The 18322-nt window shown below is 45.3% G+C and overlaps 1 protein-coding gene across 16 annotated transcripts in view; it reads left to right on the top strand.

Annotated features, from left to right (window-relative positions):
- GABPB2 (GA binding protein transcription factor subunit beta 2) overlaps positions 1-18322 on the top strand; it is a 53452-nt gene that overhangs the window by 8026 nt on the left and 27104 nt on the right. For 6 of the 16 annotated variants that reach the window (XM_054553112.2, XM_054553107.1, XM_009244575.4 and 3 more), the window contains exons 2-5: positions 12188-12295; positions 12468-12515; positions 14421-14588; positions 17918-18112. In XM_054553112.2, the coding sequence (XP_054409087.1) occupies positions 12188-12295; positions 12468-12515; positions 14421-14588; positions 17918-18112 (519 nt within the window). Of the gene's footprint in view, positions 1-12132; positions 12296-12467; positions 12516-14420; positions 14589-17917; positions 18113-18322 lie in introns of all 16 variants that reach the window. The other 10 variants (XM_063717609.1, XM_054553117.2, XM_002810253.5 and 7 more) reach the window with 4 other exon arrangements.

Below are 18322 nucleotides of genomic sequence, written 5' to 3'. Positions count from 1 at the left end.
CCTCAGGTGATCCACCTGCCTCAGCCTCCCAAAGTGCTGGGATTACAGGTGTGAGCCACTGTGCCTTGCCAGTCTCCCATTTTTACTAAAGGCAAATCATGGTAAAATAGATTGGCTTTATTATACTTGGTCTGATTTTTTTTTTTTTTTTTTTTTGAGATGGAGTGTCGCTCTGTCGCCCAGGCTGGAGTTTAGTGGTGCAATCTCGGCTCACTGCAAGCTCCGCCTCCTGGGTTCACGCCATTCTCCTGCCTCAGCCTCCCGAGTAGCTGGGACTACAGGTGCCTGCCACCACACCCGGCTAATTTTTTGTATTTTTAGTAGAGACGGGGTTTCACCGTGTTAGCCAGGATGGTCTCGATCTCCTGACCTCATGATCTGCCCTCCTGGGCCTCCCAAAGTGCTGGGATTACACTTGTTCTGATTATTTGTATAAAGTGCAGCAAGAATAATGATTTTTCACATAGGCGTTTTAAATTGACTTTGAAAGAACTCTGTTCCGTAAAAGACTTACGAAGCCAATTAAAGCCCCTTGGGAAAACTGGCCTCATACCTTGTCTAAAGTCCCTGTACAGGGTTCCTGATCTGTGGTAAGTAAAGAATGTCACTTTCTGACAGGCCCAGGAGCCCCAAATTATCCTGGGACCTCAGGAAGGGAGGAATTTATCCAACTCATAGGTTTGTTTTTGGTTTTTTTTGTTTTTTTTTTTTGAGATGGAGTCTCACTCTGTCGCCAGGCTGGAGTGCAGTGGCGCAATCTCGGCTCACTGCAGCCTCCACCTCCCGTGTTCAAGTGATTCTCCTGCCTCAGCCTCCCGAGTAGCTGGGACTACAGGCACGCAGCACCACGCCCAGCTAATTTTTGTATTTTTAGTAGACGCAGGGTTTCACCATGTTGGCCAGAATGGTCTTGTTCTCTTGACCTTGTGATCCGCCCGCCTCGGCCACCCAAAGTGTTGGGAGTAGAGGCGTGAGCTGCCACGCCCGGCCACTCATAGGTATTTGAGGGTATAAACCCATGGCTGGGCTCAGCTTTAAAAAAAAAGAGAGGAGAGGCCAGGCACAGTGGGTCACGCCTGTAATCCCAGCACTTTGGAAGACCGAGGCAGGTGGATCACAAGGTCAGGAGTTCAAGACCAGCCTGACCAACATGGTGAAACCCTGTCTCTACTAAAAATACAAAAATTAGCCGGGCATGGTGGCGTGTGCCACCTAATCCTAGCTACTCAGAAAGCTGAGACAGGAGAATCGCTTGAACCTGGGAGGCTGAGGGTGCAGTGAGCCAAGATCACGCCACTGCACTCCAGCCTGGGCAACAGAGCAAGACTCCCTCTCAAAAAATAATAATTTTCTTTAGAACAATAAAAATAAAGGCTGGGCACGGTGGCTCACGCCTGTAATCCCAGCACTTTGGGAGGCTGAGGCAGGTGGATGCCCTGAAGTCAGGAGTTCAAGCCCAGCCTGGCCAACATGGTGAATGAAACCCTGTCTCTACTAAAAATGCAGAATTATCCAGGTATGGTGGCACGCGCCTGCAGTCTGAGCTACTCAGGAGGCTGAGACAGGAGAATTGCTTGAACCTGAGAGGTGGAGGCTGCAGTGAGCTGAAATCACACCACTGCACTCCAGCCTGGGTGAGAGAGAGTGAGACTTCAACTCAAAAAAAAAAAATAAGAAGAAGAATAAGAATAAAAATTCATTTCACGCCGGGCGCGGTGGTTCACGCCTGTAATCCCAGCACTTTGGGAGGCCGAGGCAGGCAGATCACGAGGTCAGGAGATCGAGACCATCCTGGCTAACACGGTGAAACCCCGCTTCTAGTAAAAATCCAAAAAATTAGCTGGGTGTGGTGGCGGGTGCCTGTAGTCCCAGCCACTTGGGAGGCTGAGGCAGGAGAATGGCGTGAATCCAGGAGATGGAGCTTGCAGTGAGCTGAGATCGCGCCACTGCGCTCTAGCCTGGGCCACAGAGCAAGACTCCGTCTCAAAAAAAAAAAAAGAAAAGAAAAAAAATTCCTTTTACTTTTTCTTTTTTTGTTTTTGTTTGTTTGAGACAGTCTCGCTCTGTTACCCAGGCTGGAGGGCAGTGGCACAATCTTGGCTTACTGCAACCTCTGCCTCCCAGGTTCAAGTGATTCTCCTGCCTCAGCCTCCTTAGCAGCTGGGATTACAGGCGTGCACCACCACACCCGGCTAATTTTTGTATTTTTAGTACAGGCGGGATAGTAAAATTTTGTATTTTAGTAGAGGTGGGATTTCACCATGTTGGCCAAGCTGGTCTCCAACTCCTGACCTTAAGTGATCCACCTGCCTCTACCTCCCAAAGTGCTGAAATTACAGTCGTGAGCCACTGTGCCTGGCTACATTTTACTTTTTCTTAAGATGGATGTTTCAGGTTAACTCAAAAGAGTAACTGAGGATAGGAGGAGAAAAGAGCCTTGAAGAATGCATTTCTATATCTTTCTTATATTAGAAGATAAATATAGCACCCTATTTACATTCTAATCCCAAAGTTTAATTATTATCACTATATAGTAAGAAATAGGGCTTTAAAATCATGGCTTGTTGAAAGAATGGGATGACGGATTTGGGTTGGTTGTCATTTAGTAGTATTGATATGTGACAGAAAGATGATTAAAGAGTGATCGGCCAGGTGCAGTGGCTCATGCCTGTAATCCCAGCACTTTGGGAGGCTGAGGCTGGAGGGTTACTTGAGGTCAGGGGTTCAAGACCAGCCTGGCCTAACCTGGTGAAACACTGCCTCTACTAAAAATACATAAATTAGCCAGGCGTGGTAGTAGGTGCCTGTAATCCCAGCTACTCAGGAGAATCGCTTGAATCCAGCAGGCAGAGGTTGCAGTGAGCCATGATTATGCCACTGCACTCCAGCCTGGGAAACAGAGTGAGACCCTGTCTCAGTAAATAATAAATATATAAATACGATAAATGTAGATATGAAAGCAGACTACAGTATAAAACACTGCTCAGAAACATTTTGCAACCGGGCGCAGTGGTTCACGTCTGTATCCCAACACTTTGGGAGGCCGAGGCAGCGAATCACCTGAGGTCAGGAGTTCGAGGGGCTGACCAACATGGTGAAACCCTGTCTGTACTAACAATACAAAATTAGCTGGACATGGTGACACATGCCTGTAATACCAGCTACTCGGGAGGCTGAGGCAGGAGAATCGCTTCAACCTAGGAGGCGGAGATTGCAGTGAGCTGAGATTGCACCATTGCACTCTAGCCTGCGTAACGAGCAAAACTCTGTCACACACACACACAAAATAATAATAATAATAACAATAATAATAATAATAATAATAATAAAACATTGCCGGGCACAGTGGCTCATGCCTGTAATCCCAGCACTTTGAGAGGCTGAGGCCGGTGGATCGCAAGGTCAGGAGTTCGAGACCAGCCTGCCCAAGGTGGTGAAACCCCATCTCTACTAAAAACACAAAAATTAGCCAGGCGTGGTGGCACACGCCTGTATTCCTAGCTACTTGGGAGGGTGAGGTAGGAGAATCGCTTGAACTTTGGAGGCAGAGGTTGTGGTGAGCCGAGATCGTGCCATTGCACTCCAACCTGGGCAACAAGAGCAAAACTCCATCTCAAAAAATAAAAAAAAACAAAACAATAATTATCTGGGCATGGTGGTGGGCAGGCCAAGGTGGGCAGATCACCTGAGGTCAGGAGTTCGAGACCAGCCTGACAAACATGGAGAAACCCTGTCTCTACTAAAAATACAGTATTAGCTGGGCATGGTGGCACATGCCTGTAATCCCAGCTACTCAGGAGGCTGAGGCAGGAGAATCGCTTCAACCCAGGAGGCAGAGGTTGCTGTAAACTGAGATCATTCCACTGCACTCCAGCCTGGGCAACAAGAGCAAAACTCTGTCTCTAAATAAATAAATAAATAAAATAAAAAGGGTTTAGGCCAGGCACAGTGGCTCACGCCTGTAATCCCATCACTTTGGGAGGCCGAGACAAGCAGATCACTTGAGGTCAGGAGTTCCAGACGAGCCTGGCTAAGATGGTGAAACCCCATCTCTACTAAAAATACAAGTATTAGCTGGGCGTGGTGGCGTGGCACCTCTAATCCCAGCTACTCGGGAGGCTGAAACACAAGAATCACTTGAACCCAGGAGGTGGAGGTTGGAGGTTGCAGTGAGCCAAGATCATGCCACTGCACTCCAGCCTGGGCAATAGAGGAAGACTATGTCTCACAAAAAAAAAAAAAAAAGTTTTTTTTTGAGACGGAGTCTCACTCTGTCCCCCAGGCTGGAGGGCAGTGGCGCAATCTTGGCTCACTGCAAGCTCCGCCTCCCGGGTTCACACCATTCTCTTGCCTCAGCCTCCCGAGTAGCTGGGACTACACGGGCCCACCACCACACCCAGCTACTTTTTTTGTATTTTTAGTAGAGACGGGGTTTCACCGTGTTAGCCAGGATGGTCTCGATCTCCTGACCTTGTGATCCGCCCATCTTGGCCTCCCAAAGTGCTGGGATTACAGGTGTGAGCCACCGCACCCGGCCAAGAAAGGTTTGCTATAATTTTTATCTACCATTTTCTTGTGTGGTATAAACTGACACTTGGATTAGATTATAAAAATTCACACTATGGGCTGGGCATGGTGACTCATGCCTATAATCCCAGTACTTTGGGACACCAAGGCAGGAGGATCCTTTGAGCCCAGGAATTCAAGGTTGCAGTGAGCTATGATCACTCCACTGTACTCCAGACTGGGTGCCAGAGCGAGACCCCATCTCTAAAAAAAGAGAAAAAGAAAAAAAAAGAGTTCATTAATTAACTTGGTAATAAATCTATTACATGTTAACATAAAACTTTTTTTTTTTTGAGGTGGAGCCTCGCCCTGTCGCCCAGGCTAGAGTGCAGTGGCGCAATCTCAGCTCACTGCAACCTTCACCTCCTGGATTCAAGCAATTTCCCTGCCTCAGCCTCTCGAGTAGCTGGGATTACAGGGGCATGCCACCATGCCTGACAAATTTTTTTGTATTTTTAGTAGAGATGGAGTTTCACCATGTTGGCCAGAATGGTCTTGAACTCCTGATCTCAGGCAATCCACCCGTCTTGGCCTCCCAAAGTGCTGGGATTACAGGTGTGAGCCACCACACCCGGCCAACATAAAACATTTTTATAAAAAATATATCTTCAGGCCTGGTGTGGTGGCTCATGCCTGTAATCCCAGCACTTTGGGAGGCTGAGGCCAGTGGATCACTTGAGTTCAGGAGTTTGAGACCAGCCTGGACAACATGGTGAAACCCTGTCTCTACTAAACATAGAAAAATTAGCCAGGCATGGTGGTGCACATCTGTAATCCCAGCTACTTGGGAGGCGGAGGCACAAGAATCACTTAAACACTGGAGGCGGAGGTTGCAGTGAACCAAGATTGTGTCACTGCCCTCCAACCTGGGCAACAGAGCAGCGAGATCCTGTCTCAAAAAAACCCAAAAAACAAACAAACAAACTGTATATATATATCTTCAAAGTTAAAAAATGGTGAGAAGAAGAGAATTGTTTTATATTTTTTTTCAACTCTCTTTAACTTCTGGCTTAATAGAAGACAGCTGCATTCTCTTTTTTTTTTTTTTTTTTTTTTTTTTTTAAGATGATGTCTCGCTCTGTCACCCATGCTGGAGTGCAGTGGCGCGACCTTGGCTCACTGCAACCTCCACCTCCCGAGTTCAAGCAATTCTTCCGCCTCAGCCTCCCGAGTAGCTGGGACTACAGACGTGCACCACCATGCCCAGCTAATTTTTTTGTATTTTTTGTAAAGACAGAGTTTCACTACGTTGGCCAGGCTGCTCTCGAACTCCTGACCTTAGGTGATCTGCCTGCCTCAGTCTCCCAAAGTGCTGGGTTTACAGGCGTGAGCCTCCGCACCCAGTTGACAGCTGCATTCTTATATCTACTTCATTCTGTCTGTTACAATATGTACTTGTCGAAGGAAAGAGTATTATAGTAACTTTTTCCGGTAACAGTGAATATTCTTCGATACTGCACAAAAACTTGACAAGTGGTAATTTCTTTTTTTTTTTTTGAGACGGAGTCTCACCCTGTTGCCCAGACTGGAGTGCAGTGGCGCGATCTCGGCTCACCACAACCTCTACCTCCTGGGTTCACGCGATTCTCCTGCCTCAGCCTCCTGAGTAACTGGGACTACAGGCACGTGCCACCATGCCCAGCTAATTTTTGTATTTTTAGTAGAGACAGGGTTTCACCATGTTGGCCATGCTGGTCTCAAACTCCTGACCTCATCTCAAACTCCTGACCTCAGATGATCCACCCGCTTTGGCCTCCCAAAGTGCTGGGATTACATGTGTGAGCCACAGCGTCTGGCCGACAAGTGGTAATTTCTTTTCTTTTTTTTTTTTTTTTTTTTGAGATGGAGTCTCGCTCTGTCGCCCAGGCTGGAGTGTGGTAGCGCGATCTTGGCTCACTGCAGGCTCCGCCTCCTGGGTTCACATGATTCTCTTGCCTCAGCCTCCTGAGTAGCTGGGACTACAGCTGCCCGCCACCACGCCTAGCTATTTTGTGTGTGTGTGTGTGTTTTTAGTAGAGACGCGGTTTCACTGTTAACCAGGATGGTCTCGATCTCCTGACCTCATGATCCGCCCACCTCGGCCTCCCAAAGTGCTGGGATTACAGGCATGAGCCACTGCGCCAGGCCAACAAATGGTAACTTCTTAAAAGTTAGTTTACGAAGGCAGGAGGATTGCTTGAGGCCAGGAGTTTGAGACTAGCCTGGGCAATATAACAAAACTGCACCTCTACAAAAACTAAAAAATTAGTCAGGCATGGTTGTGTGCACCTGTAGTCCTAGCTACTCAAGAGGCTGAGGACGGAGGATTGCTTGAGCCCGGGAGTTCAAGGCTGCGGTGAGCTATGATCATACCACTGCACTCTAGCCTGGGCAACAGAAAAAGACCCTGTCTCAAAAAAAAAAAAAAGAAAAAGTTAGTTGCAATGAGGAATTTGAAAACACATCAGTGAATTTTTCTATTCTGTAACCTTAAAACCCATTGATCTTTCACTTTGAATTGTTTTACTTGTGCATGATTTCATTACATTAAACATTGGTCATTTGGAAAGTATTGGTTCACCAAATTGTATAGGTCATCTAAATATTGATGCATTTTATTATACAATATCAAAAAATCACATTCATTAATATTACCACTTATTTAATCAGAAAAGTCTTTAATGTAAGTTACCAAGTTGATGGCGGTGGTTATAGATTTTCCAAAATTCTAATTTTTGCTTGAAAGCTCAAATTGTAATTGATAATTGGCAATAAATACTGTCAGTTGGCTGGGCGTGGTGGCTCACGCCTGTAATCCCAGCACTTTGGGAGGCTGAGGCGGGCAGATCACCTGAGGTCAGGAGTTCGAGAACAGCCTGGCCAACATGGCGAAAACCCATCTCTCCTAAAAGTACAGAAAAATTAGCTGGACATGGTGGCACATGCCTGTAATCCGAGCTACTCGGAAGGCTGAGGCAGAGAATTGCTTGAACCCAGGCAGCGGAGGTTGACAGTAAGCCTATATCTCGCCAGTGCACTCCAGCCTGGGTGACAGGGCGAGACTCCGTCTCTATAGAAAAAAAAAAAAATATATATATATATATACACACTGTCGATTGTTCTCCTTGAAGTGGCAGCTCACTTTGTTCATTTTTTATTTTATTCATTTATTTATTATTATTATTTTTTGAGATGGAGTCTTGCTGTGTCACCCACGCTGGAGTGCACTGGTGTGATCTTGGCTCACTGCAGCCTCCACCTCCCAGATTCAAGCAGTTCTCTGCCTCAGCCTCCCGAGTAGCTGTCGTTAACAGGTGCCCGCCACCACGCCCAGCTAATTTTTATATTTTTAGTAGAGATGGGGTTTCATCATCTTGGCCATGCTGGTCTTGAACTCCTGACCTCGTGATCCAGCCCCCTCGGCCTCCCAAAGTGTTGCGATTACAGGCATGAGCCACCGTGCCCAGGCTTTTATTTTTATTATATATATATAAAATATATATATTTTAATGTGGAAATGGGGACTTACTGTGTTGCCCAGGGTAGTCTTTACTCCTGGGCTCAAACTGTCCTCCCACTTCTGCCTCCCTAAATGCTGCAATTGCAGGCGTGAGCCACTGTGCCCAGCGGGTTTTTTTTTTTTTTTTTTTTTGAGACGGAGTTTCACTCTTGTTCCTCAGGCCGGAGTGCAATGGCGGGATCTCGGCTCACCGCAACCTCCCTCCCGGTTCAAGCAATTCTCCTGCCTCAGCCTTCCTGAGTAGCTGGGATTACAGGCATGCGCCACCACGCCCGGCTAATTTTTTTTGTATTTTTAGTAGAGATGGGATTTCTCCATGTTGGTCAGGCTGGTCTCGAACTCCTGACGTCAGATGATCAGCCCGCCTTGACCTCCCGAAGTGCTGGGATTATAGGCATGAGCCACCGCGCCCGGCCCTAGCTGTTTTTTTTTTTTTTTTTTTTTTTTTGAGATGGAGTCTCGCTCTGTTGCCCAGGCTGGAGTGCAGTGGCATGATCTTGGCTCACTGCAAGCTCCGCCTCCCGGGTTCACGCCATTCTCCTGCCTCAGCCTCCCGAGTAGCTGGGACTACAGGTACCCACCACCATGCCCAGCTAATTTTTTGTATCTTTAGTAGAGACGGGATTTCACCAGGTTAGGCAGGATGGTCTCGATCTTCTGACATTGTGATCTGCCCACCTCTGCCTCCCAAAGTGTTGGGATTACATGTGTGAGCCACCGCGCCCAGCCAGCTGTTCATTTTTAAAAAACATACCTGCCATATACCTGAGCCCTTGGTCTATTCATCATTCCTTCATATAAAAGTGATGTTGCAGACTCTGTCTCTACAAAAAATTAAAAAAAAAAAAAATTAGCTGGGCATGGTACCACTTGCCTGTAGTCTCAGCTACTTGGAAGGCTGAGATGGAATCGCTTGAGCCTAAGTGGTCAAGTCTGCAGTGAGCTGTGATCACGGCACTGCACTTCAGCCTGGGTGACAGCAAGAACCCGTCTCAAAAATAATAAAATAAAATGGCCAGGCACGGTGGCTCACGCCTGTAATCCCAGCACTGTGGGAGGCCGAGGCGGGCAGATCATCTGAGGTCAGGAGTTCGAGACCAGCCTGACCAGCATGGCAAAACCCCTCTCTACTAAAAATACAAAAATTAGCCGGGCATGGTGGTGGGTGCCTGTAATTCCAGATACTTGGGAGGCTGAGGCAGGAGAATCACTCGTACCTGGGAAGCAGAGGTTGCAGTGAGCCGAAATCATGCCATTGCACTCCAGCCTGGGTGACGAGAGCAAAACTCTGTCTCAAAAATAAAATAATAAAATGATGTTCCATGATAAAAGCAGTTATTTATTTTATTTTCTTTTGAGACGGAGTCTCACTCTGTCGCCCAGGCTGGAGTGCAGTGGCACAATCTCGGCTCACCGCAAGCTCCGCCTCCAGGGTTCACACCATTCTCCTGCCTCAGCCTCCTGAGTAGCTGGGACTACAGGCGTCTGCCACCATGCCCGGCTAATATATATATATATATATATATATATATAGTATTTTTAGTAGAGATGGAGTTTCACCGTGTTAGCCAGGATGGTCTTGATCTCCTGACCTCGTGATCCGCTCGCCTGGGCCTCCCAAAGTACTGGGATTATAGGCGTGAGCCACCGTGCCTGGACAAAACAGTTATTTTAGCTTGCAACTTAATCATGTAGTGCTTTTTCTCAAGAAAACCATCATGTTTCAGTAAGCAGCAGAAGTATTTTATGTCGGCTAGGCACAGTGGCTCACGCCTGTAATTCCAACACTTTGAGATTCTATTGCTATGGACAGATCATGCAGAATGGTGGGTACAATATAATTGTCATTTGGGCAAAAAGGTGGAGAAGAGGCTGGGTGTGGTGGCTTACGCCTGTAATCCCAACACTGGGGAGGCCAAAGTGGGTTGATTGCTTGAGCACAGGAGTTTGAGACCAGCCTGAACAATATTGTGAATCCCCATCTCTACAAAAAATACAAAAATTAGCTGGGCATGGTGGTGCGTGCTTGTAGTGCCAGCTACTTGGGAAGCTGAGATGGGAGGATCCCATGAGCCCAGGAGGTCAGGACTGCAGTGAGCTGTGATTGTGCCCACTGCACTCCAGCCTGAGTGATAGAGTGAAACCCTGTCTCAAAAAAAAAAAAAAAAAAAGTGCTTTATGTATACTTCCCATTTTGTTACACATAAATTATAAACATATATTCAGTTGTTGAGGTTTAATAAAATTAATAATTTTTACTGTGTCATCCAGGACACTCCTAAGTAGAACTGGCAATTTTCCCTTGAGATTACATGGCAGTGAAGAATACAATAACCAATAGCACAGTTTGATTCACGCTAAGGCACCAGCAGTTATACCCACTGTTAGATTTGCACTGTTAGTGCTAATGTAAACATGGAAAAAGAAAAAAGGCAAATAATGTTTTTGTATTATAACAAAAATAGTTTTGACCTCATAGTTCCCTAAAAAGGCATCAGGGACCACCAGGGGTCCATAAACCATATTTTTTGAGCTACTGGCCTAACCAGATCAGTGTTTAATCAGTAAAGGCTTGTTCTTAATTTTTTTTTTTTTTTTTTTTGAGTCAAGATCTGGCTCTATCGCCCAGGCTAGAGTGCAGTGGTGCAATCTCAGCTCACCGCAACCTCCACCTCATGAGCTCAAGTTATCCTCCCACTTTAGCCTCCTGAGTAGCTGAGACTATAGGCACGCACCACCATGCCCAGCTAATTTTTGTATTTTTTTGTATATGTATTTTTTATTTTTTCAAGATAGTGTCTCGCTCCGTTGCCCAGACTGGAGTGCAGTGGTGTGATCTCAGCTCATTGCAACATCCACCTCCCAGGTTCAAGCAATTGTCCTGCCTCAGGCTCCCAAGTAGCTGGGACTACAGGCATGTGCCACCACGCCCGGCTAATTTTTGTATTTTTAGTAGAGACAAGGTTTCACTATGTCGGCCAGGCTGGTCTCAAACTCCTGACCTCAGGTGATCTGCCTGCCTCGGCCTCCCAAAGTGCTGGGATTACAGGCGTGAGCCACCGCGCCCAGCCAATTTTTGTATTTTTTGTGAGACAGGGTTTCGCCATTTTGCCTAGGCTGGTCTCAAACTTGTGAGCTCAAGTAATCCTCCTAACTTGACCTCCCGAAGTGCTGGGATTACAGTCCCAAGCCGCTGTACTCCTCTTTGTCTCCTTAAATTTTAAGCATGATTATATCGTTACACCATAGTCAGAAGATAAAAACTAGATTAAGATGCAGTTTGGGCCGGGTGCGGTGGCTCATGCCTGTAATCCCAACACTCTGAGAGGCTGAGGTGGGTGGATCACTTGAGGTCAGGAGTTCGAGACCAGCCTGGCCAACATGGTGAAACCCCGTCTCTACTAAAGATACAAAAATTAGCCAGGCATGGTGGCAGGTGCCTGTAATCCCAGCTACTCAGGAGGCTGAGGCAGGAGAATTGCTTGAACCCGGGAGGTGGAGGTTGCACTGAGTCAAGATCACACCACTGCACTCCAGCCTGAGCAATACAGCGAGACTCAATCTCAAAAAAAAAAAAAAAAAAAAAAAAAACAGAGAGATACAGTTTGATTTGGAAACCTTGATGTGTCCTGTTTCATTGTGCTATCCAAAGACCTACAAACCTCCAGAGAGAGCAGTTAGTTGCTAATAAGGGCTCTCCTAATTTCCGTCAAGCAGTAGTTTCACAGATCGGCATCTACCTTGCTCCCTTCCTGGAAATCAAAGTACATACTTTATTATATTGTGTTCCTTAAAATAATATTGTACCCCTCTTCATTTCAGGGGAATGAAATGGTGTTTTACCGATTCCTTAAACTAGAAAGGTCGTAGTGTGTTGCAGATATTTCCAGAGTATTTTTCTGGGGATTGAAAGTGATAGAACTATGTATTAGGGCTTGAAACATTCCCAAATATTTTATTGTTTGTGTTAGACGAGGTAGAAAGGAAGTGACCTACCAGACAGTCAACTTGAGATGTATCTTATATACATTCAAATATAAGAAGTCTTCTAAAAAATGTATTGGCAGCTTTCCTTATGTTCGAGTTATAGCTACCTGAAAACTTTTGTTCCTATGCATAAAGATGTCTTTGGTGGACTTGGGAAAGAGGTTGCTAGAAGCAGCAAGAAAAGGCCAAGATGATGAAGTGAGAACGCTGATGGCAAACGGCGCCCCATTCACCACAGACTGGGTAAGCTTAGAGGAGAGATCTCTTAATTATTTCCAATGTATGCTTTTACCAACATTTTTCTTAAAGGCTAACAGACTATTGGTTTTTCTTCACTCCCTTTCTACCTCATATCCCTTACAAGAGTTTTATTTTCTTTGTCTCATCTGAATATGTGGTTTTCTTTTTCTTTTAGTTTTCCAAATTGAGAGTCTCCTGTGGATATATAGGTGATAATTGTAAGGTATTATATACTTGTGATTTTCTGTAATGTTTTTTAGAGTATTTTCTAAAGGTTTAACTGTCTCTGGAGTGTACTTGGGTTATAGGCTTCTGTAATTACCTGGAAATTAAACAAAATCAATATAATAAGAATGCATTCCTAGACTAATAAACTCCTTGTTTCCTTTTCTCTAATATGCCCTGGTTAATGAGAAATTGTCTAGGCTGAGCGTGGTGGCTCACACCTGTAATCGCAGCACTTTGGGAGTCCAAGGCGGGCGGATCACCTGAGGTCAGGAGTTCGAGACCAGCCTGCTAACATGGTGAAACCCCGTTTCTACTAAAAATACAAAAAATTAGCCAGGCATGGTGGCGCACGCCTGTAATCCCAGCTACTTGAGAGGCTGAGGCAGGAGAATCGCGTGAACTCGGGAGGTGGAGGTTGCAGTGAGCTGAGATTGCGCCATTGCACTCCAGCTTGGAAACTCCGTTTCCAAAAAAAAAAAGAAGTCGTCTAGCTGTTTTGTTTCCTTTACCACTATTAAAAAAACATTAAAGAGGAAGGTGTAATTTAGCCTCAACCATCTTGGAGACCAAAGAGTTTCAGAAGAAACAGGTCCAAGTTATAATGTGGGCTTTCTTGGCAGTCACAGATTTTGTACACATTGCCTAATTTTAACAATTTCAATGAATGAATGACCTCTCTTCTGGACTGATTAATTGGGAGGCCAACAGATTCTTAGCATTTCACAAAAAGAAAGAAAAGGAAACCCATGAAATTAGCATTTCTATAAATAGACCTGGAAAGAACAATGTGAATTATGAATTAAATTCAGTCAGGCAGAGAGGCTGAATATATGAAAAAGCAAAGAATAAACTAAACAGGTTTAAAATAAAGAGCATAACAAAAAGAAAGGAATAGGTCTCTGGCCAAAGTGGATGCTGATGGATAACTCTTACAAGATTTACGCTGGGATGACAGACTTACTTATTGCTGTTGATACATCATTGCTAAATTTTTATTGCCTCTTCATCTCATCATTCATCTTGCCCTGCTTTACTGTGGCAAAAAACTTTTCTTCCAGTCAGTCAAATTTGTACCTCAAATTCCACATGTAACTTTCTAGTCTCTACCCTTTTTCTTTTTTAAAGTTTTATTTATTTATTTATTTATTTATTTATTTATTTATTATGAGATAAGGTCTCTCTGTGTTGCCCAGGCTGGTCTTGATCTCTTGGGCTCAAGCAGTCCTCCTGCCTTGACCTCCCAAAGTGCTGGGATTGCAGGCATGAGCCACCACATCCACCCTGATCCTTTTTTTGTTTGTTTTAACCTTCTAGAGGCTGCGTAAAGTCACGTCCTTTAGGGAATCTTACCTGATGAATCCACCTGACATAAAGCCATTATACTTAGTACTTAGTCAATTGGTGGTATATTTATTTGTCCGTTAGCATGTTAATTTTTTTTTTTTTTTTTTGAGATGGCATTTCACTCTGTCACCCAGGCTGGAGTGCAGTGGCAAAATCTCAGCTCACTGCAACCTCCGCCTCCCAGGTTCAAAGCAATTCTCCCTGCCTCAGCCTCCTGAGTAGCTGGGATTACAGGTGCCCACCACCACACCTGGCTAACTTTTTGGTATTTTTTAGTAGAGACGGGGTTTCACCATGTTGGCCAGAAGGGTCTTGAACTCCTGACCTCAGGTGATCTGCCCACCCTGGCCTCCCAAAGTGCTAGGATTACAGGTGTGAGCCAGTGCACCTGACCCCTGGCCTTTAATTTGTAAATTTAAGCATTTTTTCAGTTTTATCTGCCCAATCAGATTCTCTCTTGAAGGACAAGAACCATAGCTTGTTCATTTGTATCTCTCCAGTAATGATCTAGGACTCTGCACACAGTGGATATTCAATGAGCATTATTTTTCCACAGCTTGGAACATCACCCCTCCACCTTGCAGCTCAATATGGTCATTATTCCACAGCAGAAGTACTCCTTCGAGCAGGTGTTAGCAGGGATGCCCGGACTAAAGTAGACAGGACCCCCTTGCACATGGCTGCAGCCGATGGACATGCGCACATCGTGGAACTGCTTGTTCGGGTAAAGCAAGAATAGTGGCAAGGTTATGTTGTAAAAAAGGCATCCACTTTTCTGTTTTCTTACTTAAATGGGTACTAGGAAATGACTTGGGAAGGATTAAGTTTAGGACAGTTATAGCATTAAGTTGCATCTCCAGGAGTCTTCATGGCAGGCCGGGTGCCTGTAATCCCAGCACTTTGGGAGGCCGAGACGGGTAGATCACAAGGTCAGGAATTCGAGACCAGCCAGACCAACATGGTGAAACCCCATCGCTACTGAAAAAAAGCAAAAAAAATTAGAAGGACGTGGTGGTGCGTGACTGTAATCGCAGCTACTCAGGAAGCTGAGGCAGGAGAATCTCTTGAACCCGGGAGGCGGAGGTTGTGGTGAGCCGAGATCGCGCCACTGCACTCCAGGCTGGACGACAGAGCAAGAATCCATCTCAAAAAAAAAAAAAAACCTTCATGGCTATGGCTATAAGGCCTCAGTCTGTTTTCTTATTTATTTATTTATTTTTTTGTTTGATATTTGAGAAGGAGTTGTTCTTGTGGCCCAGGCTGAAGTGCAGTGGTGCAATCTCTGCTCACCACAACCTCTGCCTCCTGGGTTGAAGTGATTCTCCTGCCTCAGCCTCCCGAGTAGCTGGAATTACAGGTGCCCACCACTACGCCCAGCCAATTTTTGTATTTTTAGTAGAGACGGGGTTTCACCATGTTGCCCAGGCTGATCTCAAACTCCTGACCTCAGGTGATCCACCTGCCTTGGCCTCCTAAAGTGCTTGGATTACAGGCGTGAGTCACCTCACCTAACTGTTTTCTAATTTATTAAAACAATTTTTTTTTTTTGAGATGAACTCTCGGCCGGGCACGGTGGCTCACTCCTGTAATCCCAGCACTTTAGGAGGCCGAGGCAGGTGGATCACCTGAGGTCAGGAGTTCAAGACCAGCCTGGCCAACATGGTGAAATCCTGTCTCTACTAAAAATACAAAAATTAGCCAGGTGTGGTGGCAGGCGCCTGTAATCCTAGCTACTCAGGAGGCTGAGGCAAGAGAATTGCTTGAACCCGGGAGGCAGAGGCTGCAGTGAGCCAAGATCATGCCATCGCACTCCAGCCTGGGGGACAAGAGTGAGACTTCGTCTCAAAAAAAAAAAAAAAAAAAAAAAGCCGGGTGCGGTGGCTCACACCTGTAATCCCAGCACTTTGGGAGGCCGAGGTGGGTGGATCACGAGGTCAGAAGATCAAGACCATCCTGGCTAACATGGTGAAACCCTGTCTGTACTAAAAAAATATATATATATACGTATATATATATATACACACGTATATATATATATACGTGCGTGTATATATACACACGTGTATATAGATACGTGCGTGTATATATACACACGTGTATATAGATACGTGCGTGTATATATATACACGTGTATATATATACGTGTATATATATACACGTATGTGTATATATATATATACAAAAATTAGCTGGGCGTGGTAGCAGGCACCTGTAGTACCAGCTACTCAGGAGGCTGAGGCAGGAGAATGGCATGAACCCGGGAGGTGGAGGTTGCAGTGAGCTGAGATGGCGCCACTGCACTCCAGCCTGGGCAACAGAGCGAGACTCCGTCTCCAAAAAAAAAAAAAAAGATGAAGTCTCGCACTGTCGCCCAGGCTGGAGTGCAGTGGCGCAATCTTGGCTCATTGTAACCTCCGCCTCCTGGGTTCAAGCGATTCTCCTATCTCAGCCTCCCAAGTAGCTGGGATTACAGGTGCCCGCCACCATGCTCAGCTAATTTTTTTTTGTATTTTTAGTAGAGATGGGGTTTCACTGTGTTGGCCAGGCTGGTCTCAAACTCTTGACCTTGTGATCTGCCTGCCTCGGACTCCCAAAGTGGTGGAATTATAGGTGTGGGCTACCACGCCCGGCCCTAAAACAATTTTTTAAATTTGAGACACAGTCTCACTCTTTTGTCCTGGCTGGAGAGCAGTGGCATGATCATAGCTCACTGCAGTTTTCAACACCTGGGTTCAAGGAATCCTACTGCCTCAGCCTCCAAAGTAGCTAGGAGGACTACAGGCATGCAGCACCATGCCCAGCTAATTTATTTTTGTTTTTATTTTTTGTAGAGAATAGGGTCTCATTGTATTGCCCAGCCCAGGCTGGCCTTGCACTCCTGGCCTCAAGCAATTCTCCTGCCTCAGCTTCCCAACACTGGGATTACAGGTGTGGGGTTACTGTGCCTAGCCAGTTTTCTAATTTTTTTTTTTTGAGACGGAGTCTTGCTCTGTCGCCAGGCTGGAGTGCAGTGGCGCAATACCGGCTCACTGCAACCTCTGCCTCCCAGGTTCAAGCAATTCTCCTGCCTCAGTCTCCAGAGTAGCTGGGACTACAGGCGTGCTCCACCACACCCAGCTAATTTTTGTATTTTTAGTAGAGATGGGGTTTAACCATGTTGGCCAGGATGGTCTCCATCCCTTGACCTCGTGATCCAACCGCCTCAGCCTCCCAAAGTGCTGGGATTACAGGTGTGAGCCACTGCACCCAGCCATTTTTTAAAAATCATATTTAAAAAAAAAATACAGATGAGATCTCACTACGTTGACCAGGCTGGTCTCAGACTCCTGGCCTCAAGTGATCCTTCCATCCTCAGCCTTCCAAAGTTCTGGGATTACAGGCATGAGCCATTGCTCCCAGCCTAGTTTTCCAATTTATTATTATTATTATTAATGGTTTTTGTTTTTGTTTTTTTGTGGGTTTTTTTTGGAGATGATGGTCTCACTCTGTCACCCAGGCTAGAGTGTGGTGGTGCAGCCTCCACTTCCCAGGCTCAAGAGATTCTCCCACCTCAGCCTCCCCTTTAGCTGGGACTACAGGCACATACTACCATGCCTGGCTAATGTTTTGAATTTTTTGTAGAGGCATGTTTTTTCACCATGTTCCCCAGGTTCATCTTGAACTCCTGAGCTCAAGCTTTTCTAATTTTTTAAAGGCTAAACAGACTTACTGATTTTTCTTCTTTCCGTTTCTGAAGGTATTCTCTGCACTTATGCCTATTTATTCAGGCACTTGGCTTTCTGTTAATAAATGCAACAAAAATCTGTTCTTTCCCTCTTTGTCTTCCAACTGTTTAATTTCCCAATGATGTCCTTAGAGGACCCACTCGTTGAAAGCATTATGTCTGTCAGCATTTAGGAGAATTTGAGAAATGTTTTTCCCTTTGATATTCCTTAAATGTGATCTAGATTTGAGTAAGTAATGTCTATGGAAATCCTCTGTACTTGATGATGGGATGTTGCACCTGTGCTACTATAACCGCTGTTTGTTGAAAAAAATTCTTTTCTGTGACAGAATGGTGCAGATGTGAATGCCAAGGACATGCTGAAGATGACAGCTTTGCATTGGGCCACAGAGCGCCACCATCGAGATGTTGTAGAGTTACTTATCAAATATGGAGCTGATGTCCATGCTTTCAGCAAATTTGATAAATCAGCCTTTGACATAGCTCTGGAGAAAAACAATGCTGAGATTTTGGTCATCCTCCAGGTGTGGTTCTTTTTATACTCTCCAGAGTGTACGTTAATTGAAGTTAAGGATTTTTTTGTAGGAGTTGAATCAAAACTGAATTTTCGCTATTTTATTAAAATAGCACTTCTAATATGTCTCAATCTTGTGACTCAGTGTCATTAGTATCTTTAAAATACATATATGTATAGAATATATATATTTGTGTGTATATATGTAGACACACATATA

The sequence above is a fragment of the Pongo abelii genome, chromosome 1, assembly GCF_028885655.2.
Source record: "Pongo abelii isolate AG06213 chromosome 1, NHGRI_mPonAbe1-v2.0_pri, whole genome shotgun sequence".
NCBI classification, from domain to species: Eukaryota; Metazoa; Chordata; class Mammalia; order Primates; family Hominidae; genus Pongo; species Pongo abelii.
Note: the sequence above shows the minus strand (reverse complement) of the source record. Positions and strands in the feature narration are given on the sequence as shown.